The sequence below is a fragment of the Neopsephotus bourkii genome, unplaced genomic scaffold, assembly GCF_033783945.1.
Source record: "Neopsephotus bourkii isolate Nb327-2 ecotype Australia unplaced genomic scaffold, CSIRO-AGI_Nbou_v1 NB_911, whole genome shotgun sequence".
Taxonomy (NCBI): Eukaryota; Metazoa; Chordata; class Aves; order Psittaciformes; family Psittacidae; genus Neopsephotus; species Neopsephotus bourkii.
Genome location: NW_026901405.1, coordinates 435,409 through 458,141, shown reverse-complemented (window position 1 = coordinate 458,141; position 22,733 = coordinate 435,409). Strand labels below are relative to the sequence as shown.

General features: G+C 45.8%; 1 protein-coding gene across 3 annotated transcripts in view; it reads right to left on the bottom strand.

Moving 5' to 3' along the window:
* The window catches only part of LSAMP (limbic system associated membrane protein), a 425,251-nt gene that overhangs the window by 293,087 nt on the left and 109,431 nt on the right, over window positions 1–22,733 (bottom strand). The window contains exon 2 of one of the 3 annotated variants that reach the window (XM_061357680.1): window positions 4,626–4,704. In XM_061357680.1, the coding sequence (XP_061213664.1) occupies window positions 4,626–4,704 (79 nt within the window). Of the gene's footprint in view, window positions 1–4,625; window positions 5,003–22,733 lie in introns of those variants that run through there. The other 2 variants (XM_061357678.1, XM_061357679.1) reach the window with 2 other exon arrangements.

The following is a 22,733-nucleotide window of genomic DNA, read 5'->3' as shown; positions in this document are numbered from 1 at the left end:
TGCTACTTTGCCTGAGGTGCCTCTGTCCTCTAGTATAGCTTCATGTGTAGGATGCCAGGAAAATACTGAGACACCAACAGCAGAGTTTGCATAAGTTGCTTATATTGCAGGATTACATCAACAGTGCTATCATTACTGCTGATAATTTGATTTAGCCCATCCTTTGACGCATGTAACTTGAAGAAACTAAGTACCCATAGGATGGAAGTTCCTAAATGTGCTATCAGCCTGAACCTTCATACTATTTAAAAACACCTGGTAAAAATGGAAACTGCACATTCTGTTAAATGTTGTGTTTCATCAGTGAGCAAGCATCGGATTGATTTAATTCTTGATGAAAAGTTGATGCTTGGAAAAACTCAGGAACAAGAAGCCAAATTCTGGCCTTGGCGAGATCCCAGTTCTCCACCAGGCTGAGCATCATCTGAGCAGCACTCAGCAGCTTAAGCCCTGTGTGAGTCATTTGTACCTCTTTATTAGCAGTCCCCAGGAATCTGCCCCAAAGACAAATGTGGTATTTCTGACAGTGCCCTTGGGCTTTGGTGGATTTGTACTGGTACAATGGAGCAGATGGGAATAGGGATGTGACCCATTTTGGTTCTAGCTAGTCATGAGCTCCGTTTCAGAAGTCATTAAAGGCCAAATCACCCCTTGTGCCAGGACTACTAAAAGCCCTGGGTAACCTGCAAGTCACACTGATGCCCTCAGAATGGTGCTTTGAAGGCATTTTAGAGTGATGCTGTAATGGTTCCTGAGAGAAACCTGACAGGCTGTACAGGTACTTGGGTCCCATAGCACTGACTTCATCACCACTTTGCCCCTAAGCCATCTTAAGGGCCAAATACAACACAGAGGCACAGTTCCCTCCCTCCACAGTTTGCAGTAGCTGCCCTTCACTACTGCACATGTCCTGTCTTAGCCAAGGTCCTGTTGTTTCTCATCCCATTCCTATGCTGAAAGCACATAACAAAGCACAGGGTCCCTGTCTTTGCTCACCCAACGCTCTCAGAGCAGCGGAGGTAAGAAGGGATGCTGGAGGCAGGTAGACAGAAAGAGGACTTGGGGTTGGGGCTTGGTTTACTTTTCCCATTTTAATTAGTTTTGTGTGTTTGTTTGGAGATTCTTTCTTTCCTAACATCAAGCAGGGAAGCTGCATACAAAGCCTGGCAACCTCACTACCATAATCTTGCAAGCAAAATGTGGGCAGGAATTATAGCAAAGAGTCTACTCTCAATGCACAAAATAAGGGTCAATGGCTTTCTTCACTTGCTGAAAACAGAGTTAAATAATGAAACCTTAGTACATCTGACAGGCGCTCTGATGAAACACCCTGCTCTCTTCTCTTGGCTCAGCCCTTCTCACTTGTTGCAGGTCTCAGACCCCTCCTCTCTTTTCTCCCTTACTCTAAGGATCATTACCCTTTTCCCTGTGGACAGTCTATCATGAGCTATTTTTGTTCTCCCTGCAATTCCCTGACTTCCCCATGCCAAATACTCACTAAAAGTCATCAGCCTTCAGCAAGGCCAACAAATTAATCAAATCTGCTGCCAGGTCATTTAGGAGATGAGCCAGGATAAAGTTAGGAGCAGTTTTTAAAAGTCCATAGGAAGACAACAGTTGAAGTGCCATAGCTCCAAAAAAGTCATATCCAAGCTCCTGAGAGTAATTCTGTTCTGAGTAACAAGCTGCAGATGAAGCTCCAGAGGAGTGGCTTCCTTTAGGAACATTAGGGCTTATAATCAACTATTTTTCTCCACTTCATAGATCAGTCCACCCACCCATTCTCCCACCTACAAGTGTAATGCTATATACAAACGTATAAGGCCTGAAAGGAGAAGAATCATTCAGAATACCCCGTCCTTGGTGCTTTGCTGAATGATTTGTGCCACAATTCACATGAACAAAATGTTTTTTGTTATCTTAATCACTAGGTACGTGTTTTGATTTCTCTCCAACTGCGCATCATTTTTTTTTTTCTCTCCCTCCTACATTTCCATTTCCCTTCAAGCTACAGAATGGAGCTACCTGGCACTGGTAAAATGCTGCTGCACGCTTCCTCTTCCCTATGAAGTAGATGCATGGCAAAGATAGGTGATATGATCTCCATATAGAAATCTCTTACGTATCTCTCTGTGGAGGTAAAGATCTGCTCTAAACACAATTAGTATATATCATATAATGGTTTTCCCCATCCAGCTCTTTCCCTTGCATTGTCAGTAGTGGACCTATAGGAGAGGAAGAGCGAAATGCTAGGAGTTTTTCAAACACAACGCTCTCTTAAAGTAAGTTATCTTTTGGAGGGTCAGGAAAGCAAACCAGCCCTTGCTTTAAGAGACTGAGGAAGTGAAATGCCATCCTGCAAGACGTGTACAGGACAGAGGGAAATCTCTCCCCCTCCAGCCTCATGTTGCAGTTCGGTCACTTAGCACAGCCTGGCTTTTGCCTCTCCTCTGAAAGAGGGAGTGAAACATCTCAGAAACCTGGGGCTGGTCCCAGGGAAAGGGAGATGAGACAACTGCCCCTCCTAGGAAAGGTGAGAAGCATACAGCCAGCCAGAGCTGCCTAAAGAATGTGGAAAGGCAAAACCTGTGCACTCACCACAGTTACTTCTTTCTGAAGCACAGCTTGCCAGGAACACGTTACATTGCTCAGGGCAAGCAGTCCCATGGCCGGGTGGTGTGCTGCTCCTAACTGTGTCACTTGGCACACATCTGGCTGACACAGCTGGATCACCTCACCCAGGTGTTCTGTTTGAGCGCCTGACATAACACTGGTAAGCCGCACACTATCATGGAAACCACTCTCCCATGCAGCCCCGTTGATCTTGCTGACAAATGCTTTACATACAGCACATGCAGGCACCATCTCCACCATCCACTCAGCCCTCTCCTGCTGCAAATGCAGCTTTAGCACACAGTGTCTAGATAAACTCCAAAGCTCCAAGGTTAAGTGGGAAATAGAAACCCAGTGACCCCTGTCTGGGCAAGTGAGCTTAATGACTTGTCTGCTGCTGCATATACCAAGCATACACCGGCAAACATCTGCCTGAGCAGCCCCTCCAAAATTAATGATTGATGGAAGTGATTTGCCTTTAAAAATGGGATAAGTCAGCTGGGAGTCCCGCTAGAAAAGGGTTAATGGGGTATATGGATTGCTAGTGAGTGGAGGGAGAGGAGAGAATCCGGGAGTCGGAGGCAACACCCCTTGTTAGGTGTTTACCATGTCGCATCTAAACCCCTTCCGTCACATATGCAAGGCAGATGAATTACTCTGTAAATCCTATTACACTGTGTGGATAAATCTTATATGAGAGTTAACAAGTCTGGAGGGCTGGGGAATGGTAGCTGCTGAATGGATATTCCAGGATCAAAACAACCCAGCACACGGGAGCTGAGAGAAGCAATACGCATATATACACAAACACACACACAAATCCTTCTTCTAGCATCCTTCTGCCCTGATCCCATCTTACGAGCTCACATACCCCTCTATCATTAAATGGAAGGGATGCAGGAACCAGGGGATCACGTAGCAAAGTATTTGGTGACATCTAGCAGGATTTATTTCAGAGAAAGGAAAAGAAAACTTTGCTGCTGCTGTTAGCTTTACTAGCGGATTGCTCCCTTGATGCTTTGGGGTATGTGCACTATCAGCTCCTCATACAGATTACAGGCTTGTTTCAAATCATGACCAGTAGTTTTATAGCCGTCATACACACTGTGTGTGCACATGCTCACATGAGCTGGATTTTCTTTCTGTAGGGAAGTTACTGCAGGTAGAAAAAGGAGCCCACAGGAAAAAGATGTGTGCATTTCAGCTAGTTGGGACGCTCCTGACTGAAAGCCCAAGTAGCTTCAGAACTACCTTTAGAAAGCCTGCACAACGAATAGAGAGACATAACACTCAATACTGCCGCTGAACAAGGCTTCGTGTGTAAAGACCCCCTCATCACAACAGCTCAGACATGCAGGCACAACGTACGCCTGTTTACTTAGCCCTGCAAAGAAAGCGACACAGAGAACCAGATACAAGCCTCATAAACGCTGGAGCTCTTACACCATTTTTTCACCAGCTTTTTTCAACTATTGTATCCATCCCCCCTCCTTACAGGGCAGAAAAATGAAGAAGTACAATTAAAAGCCAGAGTTTCCCAAAAGAACTTGCCTGTGAGTTCTGGCAGCACCAGGGATAAAGTTTTTGCATGGGTACAGGAAGAAGCAGGGGAAGATCAATAGAACATCTGGCAAACACAGCTGGATCCGTTTTCGATCTCTCTATTGATATGGCAGGGCTGGTGGAAAATGTATGTTCACGAGAGCTGGCTAACACCAGCAGATCTTTCCCCACTGAAACCCTTTTGATCCAGAGCACTACACAGAGGAGAGTGGTGGCAAGAAGTGCTCAAAAGCTTTTCAATTCCTTTATATATATATATATATATAAGCATAAATACACACGCAGAGCTTGTTTGTAGCAGCAGCTGCTGCTGCAGTTGGAGAGATAAAACAACACACACGCTCCCAGAGACACACAGGCACGAATCTGCACCGCATCACATGTGTTACGTTGCATACATGGCAATACAGTGCACATACAGGAAAGGAAAAGTTGGCAAAATGCCCTACCTGAGGATGGCTGTGTCCCCCTGCCTCACGGTGATGTTATCGGTACCTCGGGTAAAATCCACGCTGCGGACTGGCAGCCCTGTAGGGAGAAGGCAAAGCAATCTCAGTAGGACCAGCGGTAATTGTTTCCGATCAGGCTGAGCCCTCGCTACCATGGCTGGTCTCGTCGAGTTTCGCTGCCTGTACTTGTCTCTCTCTGCCTGGTGCGTGTGGATGGATAGACGTAGAAAGAAAAACAGTAATAATAGTGTACAACTCTCGCTCTGATCGACAGCCCCTGAAAGGGGAGGTGGTTTCACAGTCCTCCTTAGCTGCCACTTTCTCTTGTGCTTTTCAGTCTCTTGCAGGCTTCTTCCCCCTCCTTGCCTTCTTTTTTAAAGCTTCTCCCCCCAGAAAAAGTCTTAGCACAACCTTCAATTGAAACAAGGGAGGAAAAAAATGAAAAAGCCAAGAGGAAAAAGTCAGGTAGCAAAATAATTTAAAAATAACAACAATTAAATCGACCCGTTTGGAGTGATGGAGAGGGGGAAAAAAAAAAAAAAAGCCACCACAGGAAAAGAAGCAGTACGAGTCCTGTGCCGCCGGGCTGCGCAAGTGGATGGTCCTGCTCCAGTGCGCGGCTGTGCAGCCTCCCAGCCCCGAGCTCCCTTCCTAACCCACTTTCCCAGGCGGAGCGAGGCAGGGAGGGAGGGAGCGAGGGAGGAGGAAGGGAGGGAGGGGAACGAGGGAGCTTCACTCGGGAGACGGCAGCTCGGCACCACCGCGGCAGCGGGAGGGGACCCGACAGCGGCGCTCCCCGTCCCTCTGCCGGGGGTACCGCCAGCCCCGGGGACCCCGGTACCCCCCCCACTGTAGAGCGGGGCTGCCCCGAGCAGCCAAGGGCCTCGGCTAGGGAGGGGAGGGACGGACGGAGGGGGGCACTGCAGCAGGGAGAGGGGCTTGTGGAGAGATGAGGGCTGGAGGGCAGAGGGGGGAAGCGCCGAGGGCTGGAAAGGGGAGGAGGGAGAGGCAGAGAGGGAAGGGGGTGGGGGAGAGCGGCGCTGGAGAAAGAAGGGGAAGGGGAGCGCAAGCGGGGAACTGGGAACAGAGCAGGAAGAGGAGAAGGCTGGAGCAGCCGAGAGCAAGCAGCACAGGCGGCAGGGTAGAGAGGATGCAGGAAGATACGGCCAATATCCACAAGAGGAAATACTGAGGAAGGAGGGAGTGGGGGGAAGGGAGAGAGCAAAGAAGCTGTGGCCAAAACTACAAACAACTTAGGTTTGCGGCCTGAAGCCACAAGCTCGCTGATTTACAGAGCGGCATCCTTGGCAACTGCCTCGGCAGCCTCACCCCTCGCTTCACCCCCCGCCCCCCCCATCAGACTTCGCTCTCAACCACATCATCACATCCCTCCCTCCGCTCAGCCCTTCCCGCCCCCCACCTCGTTTCCCAGCCCCGGAGGGCCGGCCCGGGGACAAAGCCGGTATTGAGGCGGGCGCTGCGGTGTGAATGCCCGCGCTGTCCGCCCCGGCTGCCCGCAGCTGAGCCCCGCGCCCGGCGGCAGCGCTGCCTGCCCGGCCGCGCTCCCACGGCTCGCGTACCATCGCCAGCGCTCGGGGAGGGACGGGGGATAACGGGCAGGGATAAGTCCTGTGCTTGCTGATGCCTGCCTGCCATTCCCCCGAGCCCGCTCTCCTCTGCCTGCAGGAGGGATGGGGAAAGCTGCTGCTCCAAGGGCTGTTTCGCTTAACGTAACCGTTCGATGGCGACAGCACGGCGTGGAAGCACAGAGGGAAGGAGGGGGGCGATTGAGAAGCAGGTGCAAGGAAAACCATGGGGAACTCCACTGATAGTGGCTGTTTTGCGTGGTCACAGGGCTGCTCTGTGTGTGTGTGCGGGAAGGGACAAAAACAGGTCTGGAACAGAGCCTGCTTCCTGAGCCTTGTGGGGATACAGCGGACCCAAACTAGAAAGGCTCTGTCATACAAATGGCCACATGGGATCAGATCAAAGATCTAACCCCGTGTCCGGTCTTTGACCACAGCCTCAAGCCCATGCCTACAGAAGGACACCAGCACAAGGCAGGCGTGCAGTGCTACTGCCCCAGGGCACTGCTCTAATTTCCAGTGATCTGTGGCTAAGGCATGTCCCCAGCCGGTGGCAGAGCCTTTGTAGTTAATGGCCCTCGATTGATTTTCTTCTTCTGAGGAATGCATCCAGTTGCTTTCTGAGCCCCTAGAAACTGGCCCCTGCAGCCTTGGTATAGAAAGGCTGTGCTAAGAGTACTTAAACAATCCCCACATGTGTTAAAGGCCCACAATATAAGGGCTAAGGTCATGACACAGCTGCTCCAGTGCCACACAGGCAGCGGCAAAAGAGATGATGGCTTTGTATACAAGCCAAGGACGCTTCCCCAGCAGGAGACTTGGTAAGGATGGCACCAGAGAGGGGGAGCAACAAGAAAAGGGTTAATCCACACGTTGGATGTTCCTAAGCCACTGCAGAGACAGCTTTCACCTGATGGGTATTGCTCTGAAAACCATGCTGCTGGTAGACTAGTAGCCACTGCTCTAGGGTGACAGACAGCACAAGGGACAGAGGGATGCCATCAGGCTGCTGGCATCCCAGATGATGGGCATGACCAAGAGGAAACCTCTGTACTCTTGTGATGGAGTTCCAGTATAGCTGAAACACTTGGTCCCATATGAAGTTACCAGTGACAGAAACACACCCCTTTTGTGAGAGTGTTGCATGGCTCCTTTCTACAAGGGTCTCTCACATATGTTTCCTCTACATTTAAGTAAGAGCTATGGTATGTTAATTAAATGCCAGTTGAGTAAGGAAAACATATTTGTCAAAGATTAACTATTATGCAATGTAAGAAGCATCTGCCACCCGACTGCTAGAGCTCACTAAATATTTCCTTATCTCAGAGTATTTACTTAGGAGGCAATAACTATCCAGTTAAATCTAAATTTAATGCTTAGTTAAATATAGTTCATTGAAAGTGGCACCAATATGTTTTATACAGAGAATAACAGAGGGGGTTTCAGGGATGGAGAAGAAAGGAATCCTGTTCCTAGACTCTGCTAGCAACCTCACTTTCGGTGGGGCTGCATGTGTCTGTGCCTGTCTACAAAGTGGGGTGCATTACAACTCATTTGGAGGCCCCTCTCTGCTGATACGGAAGTACGGGGGAAGACTTCATCGTCTTACTTATTGACACAATCCTCATTAGAACCACCGTAGCATAACTACTTAATAATAATAGTAATAATCATAATAAAGGGAGAGATGAGGAAGAAATTCCCTTGAGGGTCTTGTAAGCCTTGGGAACAGTAAAACAAAACCACCCTCTAAAGCTGATAGGTCTTACTTGCTTTTCGAAGCGTACAGAAGCAAAAGGAAGGGGTTGCCTGGGTGTAAAAGGCCAAACGAGCAGGAATCACACAAATCCCAGGAGAAAGCCTCCTGAGTCAAATAAATAATGTTATTTTTGTACGTGTTCCCAGAAGTAATAACTCTCTGGACCCATCTCCCCCTGCTGGAAGCAGATAAGGAAACAGCAGCTCTGTTTCCCAACTTCCCTAACTTCTGAAGACTTGAGGGAACATTCACGTAAGCAATTGGAGCATGGACAGCACAACTCCAAACTGCCATCTTTTAAGGCCATTTCCCAATACTTCTGGAAGGTGCAGGGCTGACTGACCAATTTTTGTCGCTATGCATTTCAGGAATGGATGGGGCTGCATGAGCCCTACAGGTACGACATCACCCTCCTCCAATGCAAAAACACCTCGTTCAAAGGCAACATAGCCTAGAGCAACATGCTTTGATGAGCACAGGCTGTACCACAGCACCAAAGCCATGACAGAAATGCTTGGATGAAAGGTTTATGGAGATGCCTGTGTTTCCATGCTATGGGTGTGGGGTGGCTTTGTGTGCAAGCTGGAAGGAAAATAGCAGCACAAGTAGACATAGCCCTTACTCTTCCTGGCTTTGATGAAAACATGCTGAAGACATCACGATCTGGGTATCTAAACCAGCCAACAGAGAGACTTCCAATGCTGGCCCTGGATAGGCAGCCTCCACTGAGATATGCAACTGACATGCTCTGGGGCTGGAACTCAGGTCAACTCTGCCTATCAATGTGGCAAGTCAGGTTTGAAGTGACTCAGGGACCGACACTGTGAAAGCCTGAAGTGCCATCTGTTTTTCATGGGGAGCCAACAGACACTGAAAGCATGGACTGTGGCCACAAATGGGGATGGCTTTGTTTTTTGCATTTGAGGTGTCTAAAAGCAAAGAACAATCCATGAGCACTTCACTCAATGCCAACTGCAACAGCCATCTGTATGATGCGGATGGCTGCCCTCTAGGAGCTGGAATGAAGCTCATCATCTCACACCACAAACAGCAGCAGAATGGCAATTGCTGTTGCTTAACTGTCATTGACTACCAACCACTGGTGACCTGTTCCCAAATATTGCTGGGATGGGGGAAAAGGCATTGCTGATAAAACACAAACAGAGAACTGCTCACACAAGTCTCCAGACCCTCTCATGACCAACACAGTTGTTTTAAGGGGACTGCATAAATGCTCTGCTGGAAGAGTCCAAGTACCAAGGGACTTTATTGAGGCTATCTGCAATGATGAGTGAAAACATATGATGCTTTGTGAGCTATAATGTGGTTAGTCAAGATACACTGCTGTTCTCAGCAGCAGGGCCAGGTAAAAGCTTTTCAGTCATGCAGAGAAATGCCTCTTTGTTGCATCAGCAGAGGAGTTATGGAGAGGAACAGGGAAGAGCCAAAGGGATTTCAGCACATGGGAAGGAAGATTAAGGGACCACGGCAGGGGAGTGATGAGCTCTGCTTCCTGTACCTGCTGCTGCTACATGCACATATTTCTACCCTGATGTGTAAGGGCAGCATCCCACTCTAGTTCACAAAGCAGCTTCGTTTCACTCTCCTTTGGTTCCTAGGATGCAGGGAGCCACAGGAGTAAAAGAGAAGAAGGAAAAGCAGGACTAGGAGAGAGGTGGAAAATCCTTTCAATGCAGTAGGCACCTCTAGAGACAAATGGAGGAATTGGGCTTCCAATGGTAAAGACCCTTCTCAGACTTCAAGAGAAAGTCCCTGTGGGCCATGCCGTGTCCATTCCTTCAGTAATACCTGCCCAATAAAGTGGCCTCTGTCTATATGAGTCCACAGTCTGTTGGAAAGAGCAGAGAAATACTTTATGTGACACAACTGAAAGGAAGACAGTGCTAAGGACAGGATGCTGTCTACCAAACTTCATCCTGCACACAATGGAACATCAATGCCACTTATTTAAACCCCCAAGACAATTTTGGAAGACATGTTATAGGGAAAAACTCTGCAGTCTGTAAAAATACATGTGTATGATGGCTCTAATACTAGAACTGTTCCAGCATGTGTTTTATTTGAAGACAGACATGGGGTGTATGAATATTTTGCAAGTCTGTAAATTAAACTGGTTTTTGATGCTGAAAATCAGAGCCAGCCTGAGGCTCACAACAAGACATGTAATGCAACAAGACCAAGCTTCCTCTGAAGTTAAGAATTCATTAGGTAGAAGGATTTACTGCATCAAGAGTACTCAGATGGGTCATAACTATGGATGATAGCATGCATGCACAACACCTCTAAGAGCAGTCACTGAGCTGCAACAGAACTTCCTCCTGCACAACAGCTGATTTTCACCAGTTTGTAACCCTGTTACCATGCAATCGATCTAGTTTCGTAATTGATCACCTTGGTGTGGACAATTTAGAGGCCAAGGGCCAGGTTCTCCGTTGCTGTAAGCTGACATATCACCACCACTGTCAAAAGAGCTGTGGTTATTCTCACCAGCTAAACACGAGGCCTTGAGCTCTGAAGTTCATCTACTTCTGCGCTGTGTGGGTAGAAAACTGTGCTATCTGTCTCCTTTGAAAGGGAAAACCTTGCTCAACTGGATGAAGAGATTTTTGTGCTCAGACTTCCCAGGAAGTTTCACCTTTAGTTAAAGACCAAATCTGAGTGTTCAGCAGGAGGAAAATAACAGCGTGATGATGCCTTTTTTTCTTTCCAGCAGGATATGACCAAGTGGGATTAGAGAATTAGCACTGCAGTTGGTTTGTGGCCTTAATTACTGGTTGCTGCCACAGCAAGTGCTTGTAGAACTACAAAGTCATTAGCAACAGGTCCTTTCTACTTAAGAGGAACAAGACAGAGAGAGCGCTTCCCTGTTAGTTATGACTAAACTTGCCCTTCTGGCCTTACGAGTGAAACAAACATGAAAGCAATCAGTAGTATTAAGAGCATGGCACTGCCTTTTCCCATCCAGCCTGGCCTGAAATGTCTCCAGGGATGGTGCATCCACCACCTCTCTGGGCAACCTGTGCCAGTGTCTCACCACCCTCATTGTAAAGCCTGAATCTCCCCTCTTTTAGTTTAAAACCATCACCCCTCATCTTATTGCAACAGGCCCTGCTAAAAAGTCTCTCCCCATCTTTCTTATAGGCCCCTTCTAAGTACTGAAAGGCCATGCAATAAAGTGCCCCCAGAACCTTCTGCAGGCTGAACAACCCCATTTCTCCCAGCCTTTCTTCATAAAAGAGATGCTCCATCCCTCTGATGATTTCTGTGGCCCTAATCTAGACATACCTCCCACAGAGGACAGCTTCAAGATCTCTTTTTATATTTGGGAGTGAAATCATTGCTTTACCAATGTCAAGTAACACTTAATGAGTGAGACAGAGTCAGGGTTCAACCCTAAAGGTCTCTAAATAATTCACTTCCCACAGGAAGGCCACAGCTCTATCTGCTTAGACCTCCTATCCCCCAGAACTTTCTTCCCAACGCTGGTGAGTATTTACAGCCCTCAGCACAAGTCATTAGGAGTGACTTCACAGAAGGAGGCTAGAATAGTTAACAGTCCCTCCCAGCACACAAGCAGAGATGACCTACAGGTTGGGATGTTGGGGGGGGACTTCGGAGATATCCAGTCCCAATTTCCTCTGTGAATTTGGGTAAATCTCTTAATGAAGCCCTTATAAAGGTGTAAAAAACTAACCTCCTCAAGCTCCCTCTGCCTTCAGAGAGATAATCTTCTCTTGAGGACACTTTAAAGCAGATGCCTAATTTAACCATTTTAAATTGTCCTGTCTCTCAGGTGATGTCAGAATTTCCGGCTATATAACAGAGATCCTCATATAGCCTCAGCTTCCAATACTATTCCAAGGATGAAACACCAAAGACTGCATGGTGATCGTACACTCCAATAGAGAATGACCCTACAAGACACAATCTGCAGAACATGCCAGGTATGATCTATTTCTAACGTACTCGTTAACAGGCCCCAAAACAACCTCCTGGCATTTGTAAGGGATGTCAGCATTGCTGCAGAGAGGAATTCTATACATCTAAGAGGTGGACAAACCCATCCTGCTGAGCCTTGCTGCATATTCAATGAGCTGCTCTGGCATGAAGTTCTCAACACAGTGCTAATGGAGGAGAATGATCATTCTGACAGTGATGATTTGGAAGAGAGCTCCAAAGTCTTGCTGAAATGATACACGCTACACATTCATCACCACCAGAGGACTAATTTTTGTGTGAGGAATAGAGTGCGGCAGGGTGCTGGGCTGTGAATTTTCTTGTCCATTACAGAAGCTCCAACACAGCTTTTAAGAAACTTAAAATGAGACCTTCCGTGAGACAAGGAAGACTCTCAAGACTTGTGATGCTATCAGGAGACCAGTCACTGTCAGAAGGCTTCATGCACAACAAGCTGACAGAGAAATTTGTATGCTGGAATTTGGAGAAAGGTCCCTTTGAAACTATGACCTGCCTGAATTAAAGCTTCTGGAAACACTTCCAATCTTTTCACAGGGTTCAGGTCTGAAAATGAGGAAAATGCATCTTTAACATGTCCAGATTTTCGAGATGGCAAGTCAGGAGGACCGTCCCACAGATGCAGGCTCAGTTAATACTATTCTCACAGGATACAGGTCAGTGACATTTCTGCATCAGCGTTTGGAGTCAGTGCCTGCTAATGTTTCACATCTTCTCCCCTTTCCCACACTACTTCTAGAATCATAAAATGCTTTGGGTTGGAAAGGACCTTAAGGTAGATCTAGTTCCAACCCCCCTGCCATGGGCAGGGACACCTCACACCAGACCATGTCACCCAAGGCCTTGTCCAGCCTGGCCTTGAACACTGCCAGGGATGGAGCATTTACCACTTCTCTGGGCAAACTGTGCTAGTGCCTCACCACCCTCACAGTAAAAAACTTCTTCATTATATCTAACCTAGACTTCCCTTGTTTAGGTTTTAACCCATCACCCCTTGTCCTATCACTGCAGTCCCTAATGAAGAGTCCCTCCCCAGCATCCTTGTAGGCCCCTTCAGATACTGGAAGGCTGCTATGAGGTCTCCACGCAGCCTTCTCTTCTCCAGGCTGAACAGCCCCAGCTTTTCCAGCCTGTCTTCATAAAGGAGGTGCTCCTCACCCTGGTATTTTCAAGTTTCTCTCCCTTTCCTAGGTTGCCCCCATGTCCCATTTCTGTCAGGCCCAGTCATATTCATACATTTTAAAGCCAGGAGGGACTTCTCAGACCATCCTGTCCAGCTGCCTACCCCAAGCCACAGAAACTTACCTGCTTCTTCCAGCAAGAAGCCACAACCATTACCTCAGCCAGAGCACCTTGTTAAACAAAGGCTTTCAGCTTTGGTTTAAGCAGTCCCAACTGCAGAGATCTACCCTACATAACTGGGTTTAATGATTTATTACCACCCTAGGTTAAGAATTTTTCATGTTTCAAGCACAGTTGGTGTTTCTTTTATTATCCAGCCACTGAATCAAATCATGCTTTTGTCTGCTTAGGTTAAACAGTCATCTGTTGTTAAATACCATCTCCTTGAAAAATCATGTTGTACCTCTGTGAGTCTCACTTTCTACCACTGCTGGTCCTAGTCCAGCACTTTGCCACAAATGATCAACACCTGATGCCAAATAGGGTGTTTGCAGCAGCCTCTAAGAGAGCTGGCAGATGCCAGCCGAATGGCACTGCTCTGGGGATGAGGCCAGACAGCACAGAAGCAGGGCCAGGAGTGGGGATTTTAGGTCCAAGTCTAAACATGGGGAAGGCAGAAGTAGAAGTGCGTGTGTGGGGAATGATTAAGGATGTGCACACCGAAAGGTGCAAGAATAAAGTAGCTTCGCAGGGAGAGGAGGCATTTTGCTGGAGGTGATTTCAGTAGCTGGTTCTGTGAGACAGGACTGAGATGCCTTCAGCAAAGCCCTGTGCTTGGATGCAGTGGCACCTGTACCTCCTGCAGGCTTCACTGCTTGCAGCAGAAGCCCCATCCCATCTCATATTTAAATCAACCTGCTTAAGGCAAAACAAACCTGAGTGTGGACATGCTTACTGACTGCCCAGGTAAAGCAATACTTCTCAAAGGACAGAAATACCTCTTGGAACTGCTGCTTACAACCCTGCTAAGGCTGGGCTAGATGAAGCACACACATCCTGAAACAGCTCCCTAAAGCAGAGGTCTGGGGGGCATTCATAAAATGCTTATAAAGAAGCTTACAGGCAAAAGTAAGAATAAGCTGATGTTCTCCTGGATGGGTGTAAAATCCCTACGACAACTTGTCCTGGCAGAGCCAGGCTCAGACCCTGAAGTGTCAGCAAATACACCCCCTCTACTGACAATTAGCTCCAGCAACCTGTTAGATCCAGCACCTTGCAGTGCTTTATGAAGCAGAGTGGACAATCCGAACAGGAATGGAAGCATTGCTTCCTGTGAAATCCCGGGGGATTTGTGCATGGGCCTGGTTTTCAGCAACACTGCATTACCTTCCTAATTTATACAACACATCAGTGTTTTCTGAATAATGTAGCGAGCCTGCTAGCTTCTTCCAGCAGGCAGAGATCAGGGAAGGGCAAAGAGCAGGTTGGTCAGAGCACCTTAGCATCTGCCTGAACAAAGGCAGGGAGTATGAAAACATCACTGCAGCTGGATCCGACCAGAGCAGGGTAACAAAGAGAAGCCCAAAGAAAACCTTTGATGATGAGATGGAGCTCTGAGTAAGGCACTTCCACACATCATTACTTGCCCTCTGATAAAGGAAGGGACTGGAAAATGAACTCCAGATACCAGACATATAGCACTTGTGGTTGTCTCAGGGGATATCTATCACTGATTACTTTTTAGTCAAAGTCATTGTCTGTAAGACCTTTTCACCCTGTTCTTTCTGTCTGTAAGGAATCATCCCGTGTTTGCCAGACATAAGTGGGAATTGGGGGAAGAAGGGAAAGGAGTGTGTGTGAATGTGTGAAATGAAGGCCTTGGAGTCACTCAGACATCTGCTTCCGTACTTTTGGTAGGACAACCACTTTCACATATGGTCAGAAGAAGGAATGGTTTACCAGAGCTGCTTTTCAGAGCAGTTTACCAGGTTTACCAGAGCTGTTGAGTGTATAGCACAAAGGAGCTGGCAGGAAATCTTTACAGGCTTAGGATGATAAAACACATTGCCAAATGCAATGAGTACCTGCCCAAGCAAGCCCTTGCAGCCTCCTGATTCCATGAGGGTCTGAGGTAGAAAGAGCTTAAAGCTCAAAGAATTTTCCCATTCGAGTTGTCTGTCAGTGTCTGAGATGCCAAAGGCAATCCTGATAGGCAAAACCCCCTTGGACAAATCCTGACCCTAGTAAAATCAAATGGAGCTTTGCACTGACTTCAGAGGGGCTTTGACTTCACCTCTTGAGTCTGCCTCTCGCCCTCATTCCCTGTAAATTCCTCATGGCTGGAGGATAAGCACCACACAAAGAACAAAGCAAACATGGAAATTTAAGACATGCCTTCACTTCACATCCATTTAACTGAATTACAACAATTTTCCAGCAAGCTCATTGCTCGTCAAAGTGAGGAACAAACAGTGAATCTGACGGGCCTCAGACAGACCCTGCATAAGCAAATTAAGTGCAAATGTCTCCTGCTTCCAGCCTTGTCAGGACACCCCTGTTCTGTCCATCAACATGCCCTGGTATTCCTACCAACTCTCCCCATCTGCTGATGTAGCTTAAGTCCTGAAAAGATGAAGCTGCTATTGCCCATGAATTTTTAATGTAGCAAGGGAAAGGCTGCAAGAAGAAGATTTGGTGGCATTTACTCCTTATGATCAAAGCCATTTCATGTCTCTTGTGTGATATTATTAGAACACAATATGAAGTGAAAGCGGTGTTCAGACTAAGGTCCCTATTCAAGAAGCATTTTCTTCAGAGGACAATGCAAGAACCGGTGCTAGCAGGAAGCCTGTATTCTTACAGCATTTCTTTGCCCATGTGTATCTGCAGGAAATTACACGACAGAAAGAGCCAAGCAGGTACCTTGAGTCCAGTCCCCTCTTACCACAAACATGATTTTCAATGGAATGTCTCCACTCATCTCTGAATGCTTCCCAACACCCAAAAGCACTTGTATGGCCAGCAGTAAGACACCTGAGTCTAAAGAGATAATATCCCACAGAAAGAGCTGTATTTTAGGTTTCTGCTGCCACTGGTATTTGTTAAATAAAACATCTAGGGGATTACAGGAAAAAGTCTATGTACCAAAAGCAAAAGTCAGCTGCTAGTAAGAGTAGCATGTAGCTAGCTGTAAGTTCTCATGTCCCAAACCCAGCACATGTTTCTGTTCTGAGCATGTGCTTGGAACATACCAAGCAACCACTCAGGAAAATATAATGACAGAGAGAGAACAGACATGCCCTGTCTCTCTGTTCTATGACTAGCTGGGTCAATACTCTAGTGCCAAGAGGCAGATGAAGACCATACAGGAAGATCTGTTTAGCATCCAGCAAGGAGACGAGGAATTTTTAGCTTGCACGAAAGAGGATACTGGGGTTCAAACAGATTTGGCTCCCTGGAAGTCTGGATTAATTCCAGACCTTTTCTCTCCTCCTGTCTACTAAAGGACACAATGGAGTATATGCACCAATGCAAGTTTTTGAGAAGCTTTTTCCTCTGACTTCAGACAAACTCTCTGCATATCCCTGACAAACACGGACACATGGAATATTTCCCTGGGAAATATCTGCGCTAGTTGAATATGCTGTAATTACAAATTGCCCTGTCTTATCTCCATAGAATCATAGAATGGTTAGAATTGGAAAGGACCTTAAGATCATCCAGTTCCATCCCCCTTCATCACTCAATCAAACAATAAAACTCAGACACCAAGAGGCCAAGATGATCCTAGCTACAAGCAATATATCCCATACAGATCACACCATTGTTGTTTGAGACCTTCCTGGAACAAATCCGTCCACTGTTGGTGTTTGAGGAGTTCTTCATGAAATCCAGTGCCTTGTTCACATTATACCTCTGATAATGCATTGCTCATACCAACTGAGACTTCCAGCCTCTGTTCCATGGAAGGCAGATATCTGTAAGCAAGGGTCAAGGCTCAACAAGTAGCAAGGATACCTGTGCAAAACTATTTGCTCACTGAGTCACACTGCTGATATAAGACTCTTGACAGCTCACTGTAAACCATGCTGGCTACACATTTGCACTAATATCACAAAAGCAAAGTCAAGGAAAACACAGCTGAAGTGAAATTTTGGTAAATTTTGGTACATTTTGGTAAATGTAATGGCTGGAAATGAATGTGGACGGCTGTCATGGAGATGTTTACAGGGGTAACAGCCTCTGAATGGCCCCTGCTGTTTTTATGGTCCTCTGAGCTGGACTCTGATGAAGGATCTCTACTGTACAGCTCCTTCTATGCCACTGTGAAAATGAAGCACTGTTGATTGACGCAGACACATGAACACTCAAAAATGTCCAAAGCAAACTTCAAGCAATCGACACTTCATATATAGCATGGTTGCAATTCCTTGAAGCTTTGCAATGAGAAAGCTCCGTGAAGCAGAAGATCTGCTCATTCACAGGAAAGCCGGAATAGGTTTATAGCTTAAACCTTTGGACTGAAAAGATGGTTTGCTCTTGCTGGCACAGAGAATTGCACATAGGATTTAGCTTTCACACAGGATGACCACTTAAACAGCACAACAGAGCTACAGGTGATTCACTAGACCCTGCAAGTCCATAAGGAAAGAGACTGTTGAAGGAGGGGCAGGGTACAGTTCTTTGTGGAAAGGGGAATATGACACCATTATGCTTTGTGTGTGTGTGCAAGCGAGGTTAGACTGACATGTGTGATATTCCGTCCTACTGGATGACTAAAAAGGAAAAAGTTGTAAGCTCCATGGTCTTTTTGTAGGGGAATAATGCTGCCAACAAGAAAGCAAAACAGATCAGCCTGGACAGAAATGGCAGAAAACCCATTTTATCTGGAGATCAAGTCTTCTTATAACTTCCAATATGGTTCTCCAGCTTTCTAACGATCTACTCACTCCCAGAAGCCAAGCTTAAAGTACACTTTTTAAGCACATTGACCAGGGTTGAGTCAATGTCTTGATGACTGAGGAACATACAATGTACTCTTAGTTTGCTAGATGTATTCAATTCCCAAGAGAAAGATTCAAGATGTCACCAGTATTGAACAGATGACCCTTAGCTCCGTACTCAAGAGCTTTTAGGATGTTACGCTGGGGTCTATTATTTCTAGTTCCTGTAACATGTTTCCATAAAGCTGCTGAGTGTTTGGATAGCTGTATGGGAGATGAATGAAGCTGAGTATACAAAAAGAAGTATTTTGTGATTGGAATATGATTATCAGGCTAATGAAGCTCTAATGGCAAATCCTAAAAGGATGCACAAGCTGCTGAACTTTGTCTTGAACTGCTGGAATGAGGGAATCGGACAGCGTTCCCCAGCAGGTTATAGCTCTCATCTTCCTCAACTATTTTGCCAGTGTGGAAGGCTGCCAAATTCTACCATCCCTCTGCAGGATGCAAAGCTGTTCTGATGACTCATCTGGCAACCACAGCAACTAAGCCATATTAGTACTAAGGCAGATAGAAAACTTTGGAAAATTAAGGTAAAGGGAAATAAAGTTTAGGACTAAGAATTGTTTCAGGAAAAAACAACCCAAAGCATTCAGTGGCATTTCTAGATTCTCTCCTTTTGTCTAAGACCAGCCAAAGAAATAATTAATGCTTTCTGATTATTTCTTAACGCAGCTTGGAATATAAGCAATGAGAAAGAAAGAAGAAAAAGCAGTGTAAAACAATTTAGTCTTATTCCCTCATCAGAACTCCTCAATAGGAGACAGAGGAAGCCTACGGTAAGTCTGGTATTCATATAAAGAAAGGAAATCAAGGGCTGCATTTAGGATTTTAACTTGGTATAGATGCTCTTTTAAGAAAATTACTGTTATATGCCCTGTCCATAGTGGGATTTGGGAAGTGCAAAGAACACGTATTTAACTAGCTAATGTGTATTAACAGCTTAGCACAAGTAAGGCAGTACGCTTCCATAATGGATTAAAAAAACATCAGTTAAACCTTAGGCTACTACTTGCCATTATGCTTAACATATGTTAAAATCACACTGCCTTGTTTTCATTAAGCTGTTAATACATGCCCACAAAGACAGCTTCACCTAAAAGCTCCCATGAGAAAGACCTCATGGTTTAACTATGTTGGCAAACCCATCCGAAGTTGACATACTGCTGATGCAGCTGTAACACACTTCCTATCTCTTCATTCCCCCAGTAAACACTTGGCAAGATTATGAGGCCAGAGAGCTGTACCTGCACTTTAGCTCTTGTAGTGTCACGTTCAGCATCACGTCTCCTCATGCCTACGATTATGTATAGCATGAACCTGATCCTGGACACAAAGAAGTTCAGGCCTGCTGGCAGGTTGACAGAATTCCAACTGCTGCATGCCAATTCACACAGGCAAATGGAGGCTCATCCTGAAACTGTCTTGCTTTGATTCATGACATCTAACCATAGGGAAGGAAAGAAAACACTACCTATCCCAGTACCTTTGTGAATCCAGCCTGACTTCTCCTTTCTAAATGAAAGCATTTGGTAGGATTTCCTCAGATCTATACAAGCTGCTTTTACATGGCTCAAAATCAGTTTTTCAACACTAATTCCAAAAGAAAATCTCTGCCTCTGCTGAACAGTAACACTTTAAACATAGGCGCTACCCCATCAGAGTAAAGGCTGTCCCCATATATTCTTCGCTTCCCTTGTGCTGTTTCTCTGTGCCATTCGCTGGAGAAGAAATCATAGTCTTTCTCCACCCCTTTTCCTAGCTCAGACAGGCCAGTTACCTAGACAGTCACTAGGCCAAAGATCTAGTTGTCATGTACCAAACCACCATCGCAGAGTCTAAAAGAGGCTCTCAAGGCCCTGATGAAGCACTCGCCATGTGAGCTTCCTCTGCTTTACAGCTGTCTCACACAGAGAACCACCAGGCTCTCTCCAGGACAGGAAAAATAACTGTGTATTACCTTTTTAAAGCCTCCTAATCCTTAGGCAACAACTGAGTAGTAACTGCACTGATAGGGCCAATCTTTCTGCTTCCTATTAATAAACTCCCATGCTTGCTGCATCAAAGGCTTTTACCTAAACGACTTTTAATAAAACAAAGAATACATGTGTGGAAGGGCTTGGATGTTTAAGGCTTTGCTTAGGTTTCCATTTGCTGCATCATTTTGGCATTGAATAACTAGACTATGTCACTGGAAATAAATGGAAAGCCAGCAGAGTGCAAATTGGGAAAAAGCAAATCACCTCTGTGTTTTAATGATCAGATGCATCATCTGCCAGGCCAGGGGGGAATGCCTCTTCACTAAAGGAGTATCATTCTCACATTTTAAGAAGACCAGCTGCCCAGTGTCGGTCTTGAAGAGTCACTGCTTGCCCTAGATATCTGTTTGTTGACACAGAGCTGTGACAGTGGGGGAGTGACCCACTATTGCCAGTTGTGTCTTCTGCAAGTTCTTTTTCTTTAGAAGGCATAGTACAACTATGGATTCTGCACAGCTCCGTCTTATTTCCATAAACTGCACAGACAGAAAGAGCCCACACCAAAATGTGGCACCTCAAGAGCTGAATTACACACTCATGTCCGTTGATGTCCTTTCTACATGGCAACTTCTTGTCTCACAGGGGATGGTTGTGCAACACGAACACCTTTAGCCTATTTCCATAGGTGTCCTGGTGCACAACTGGCTTCTAGCTCAGGTGACTAACAGTCAGTCACTTTTGCATGATATCGATGAAATCATGGCACTGATACTCCTGCCATGAGAACAGAACACCTTAGGCAGGCTTGTGCATATTGTTGCCTGGTCCCTAGTCCTCCCTTAGCATATGCATTAAGCTTCAGCCTGCACTTACGCTGTTCTGGCTATATCTCACCAGGGACTCTGTCTTTGCTGGAGTACCTTAGGTAAAGCACCCTTATTTTTCCTGGGTGGCTTTGTAGGGATGAGCAGATTCCTCCAGTGTAGCCATGGAACTCCACTGACACAGCACTAGCGTTGGACAAGGCAGTGATACCCTGAGTGGGTTGTAGAACAGTCAGACAGAACGGCTGAAAAGAGAGGAGAGCACTGAGGTCTTTAAGCTATGGCTCTTGTGATACTGAGTGGTAAACAAGGTTTACCTGTGAACTGCTTGAATTAAACAGTTCAGCTGAGTCAGTTTGACCTGACTGGAAATATAGGCCTTCATTTAGACCTTCCACAGGGAAAGAATAGGATGTACTGCAGAAAAAAAAAAAATAACAAGAACAGCAATAATAAAAGAGGCGAAGATCACACCTTTCCCAAAACTTTGGAAACAGCATTTTTCCATTTTCAGTTACTGTACACAGCACATTTCAGAGTGTCTTGCCCATTCCCACTGTTTTCTCTCTAATATCTAGTAATTGGAGCTTTCTATCTCCCTCTCTTCATTACCATACTGTCCAAACGCAGGCAGATTTGAACTTCCATCAGAGAACTGTAGCAGCTGCTGAGCATGGAGAAGGTTTTCCTTTTTTACTTTCTTTTAAAACAATTAAAACGGAAGTATCTGTTTCTATGAAAACTGTGGAATGGACAACATCTTGTAACAAACCATCGCTGGCTGAAAACTGGCAGTCGCTCCGTCAGCATGACAGAATAATTAAAACCAGTATGACAATAATTAGCACTTCTATAGTTCTTTTCATCCATGGATATCAAAGCACTTCACAGAAACAAGTGCAGCTACCTCAACTTTTAAAGCTGAGCTCAGAAAAAAAAAACAAATTAGGATATTTTCCTTGCGGAAAATTCCAACAACTTTACCGGTTGTCATCCTAAATTAAAGAGTTGAAATATATATATACACAAGCACATATATGTAATATATATATGTAAAAAATATAAATGTATATATGTTTAATTTCCAAAATGAAAAGAAGTTGATGAGGAAATTTTGGTTGTTTCAGTGGCACCAAATTGTTTTGCTATCTTGAATTTAGTACATTTTGGTTTGAGTCTCTCAACAATACACTGCATCTGCCTCTGCAAAGGGAATGCCTCCTGGGAGCTGTAGTTCAGGTTTCCCCACTGAACTTGGTAACTTTATTAGTTAGGCACTGCCCATCCCCATCTTCCCCTAAACCTGTCCTACTGCTTTCCAGAAAAACATCGTCAAACTATTTCTTACTGCCCCTACTGAGCTCATGAATGGGAAGCACTGACTGCAGCAAGGAGGGCTGGACAATTTAGCTAATAAATAATTATAAACCCCATCAGCCCCAATGCATAATTTCATGCTTTAGAAACCAGCCTGGCTCTCCTCCTATGAGTCAGTAAAGCATCTTACAGTAGGTTTGACTTTTTGGATGAGTTCTTTCAGGTCAAGACTTGTGTTCAGGGAGCTGAAGGGGCAAGTTTCTGCTGCTTCTGTTGTCCTGGGTTTATGCCTGCAACCAAAACGGTCAACATACCCACTTGTTTGCAGCTCACAGATTTGCTCTTTCAAGGAAGTGCCAGTTTAGAATTAGTGGGGAAGAAGAGGAAAAGTCAAGACTGCTACTTACAGATGTTTCACCTCAAACCAAAGCTGCTCACACCATTTCACAGAAGCTTGTTTTGGGTTACCTACCCAGATGCTTACCTATAGGCACCCTTCTTTATAGGTCATATAGTTTTAAC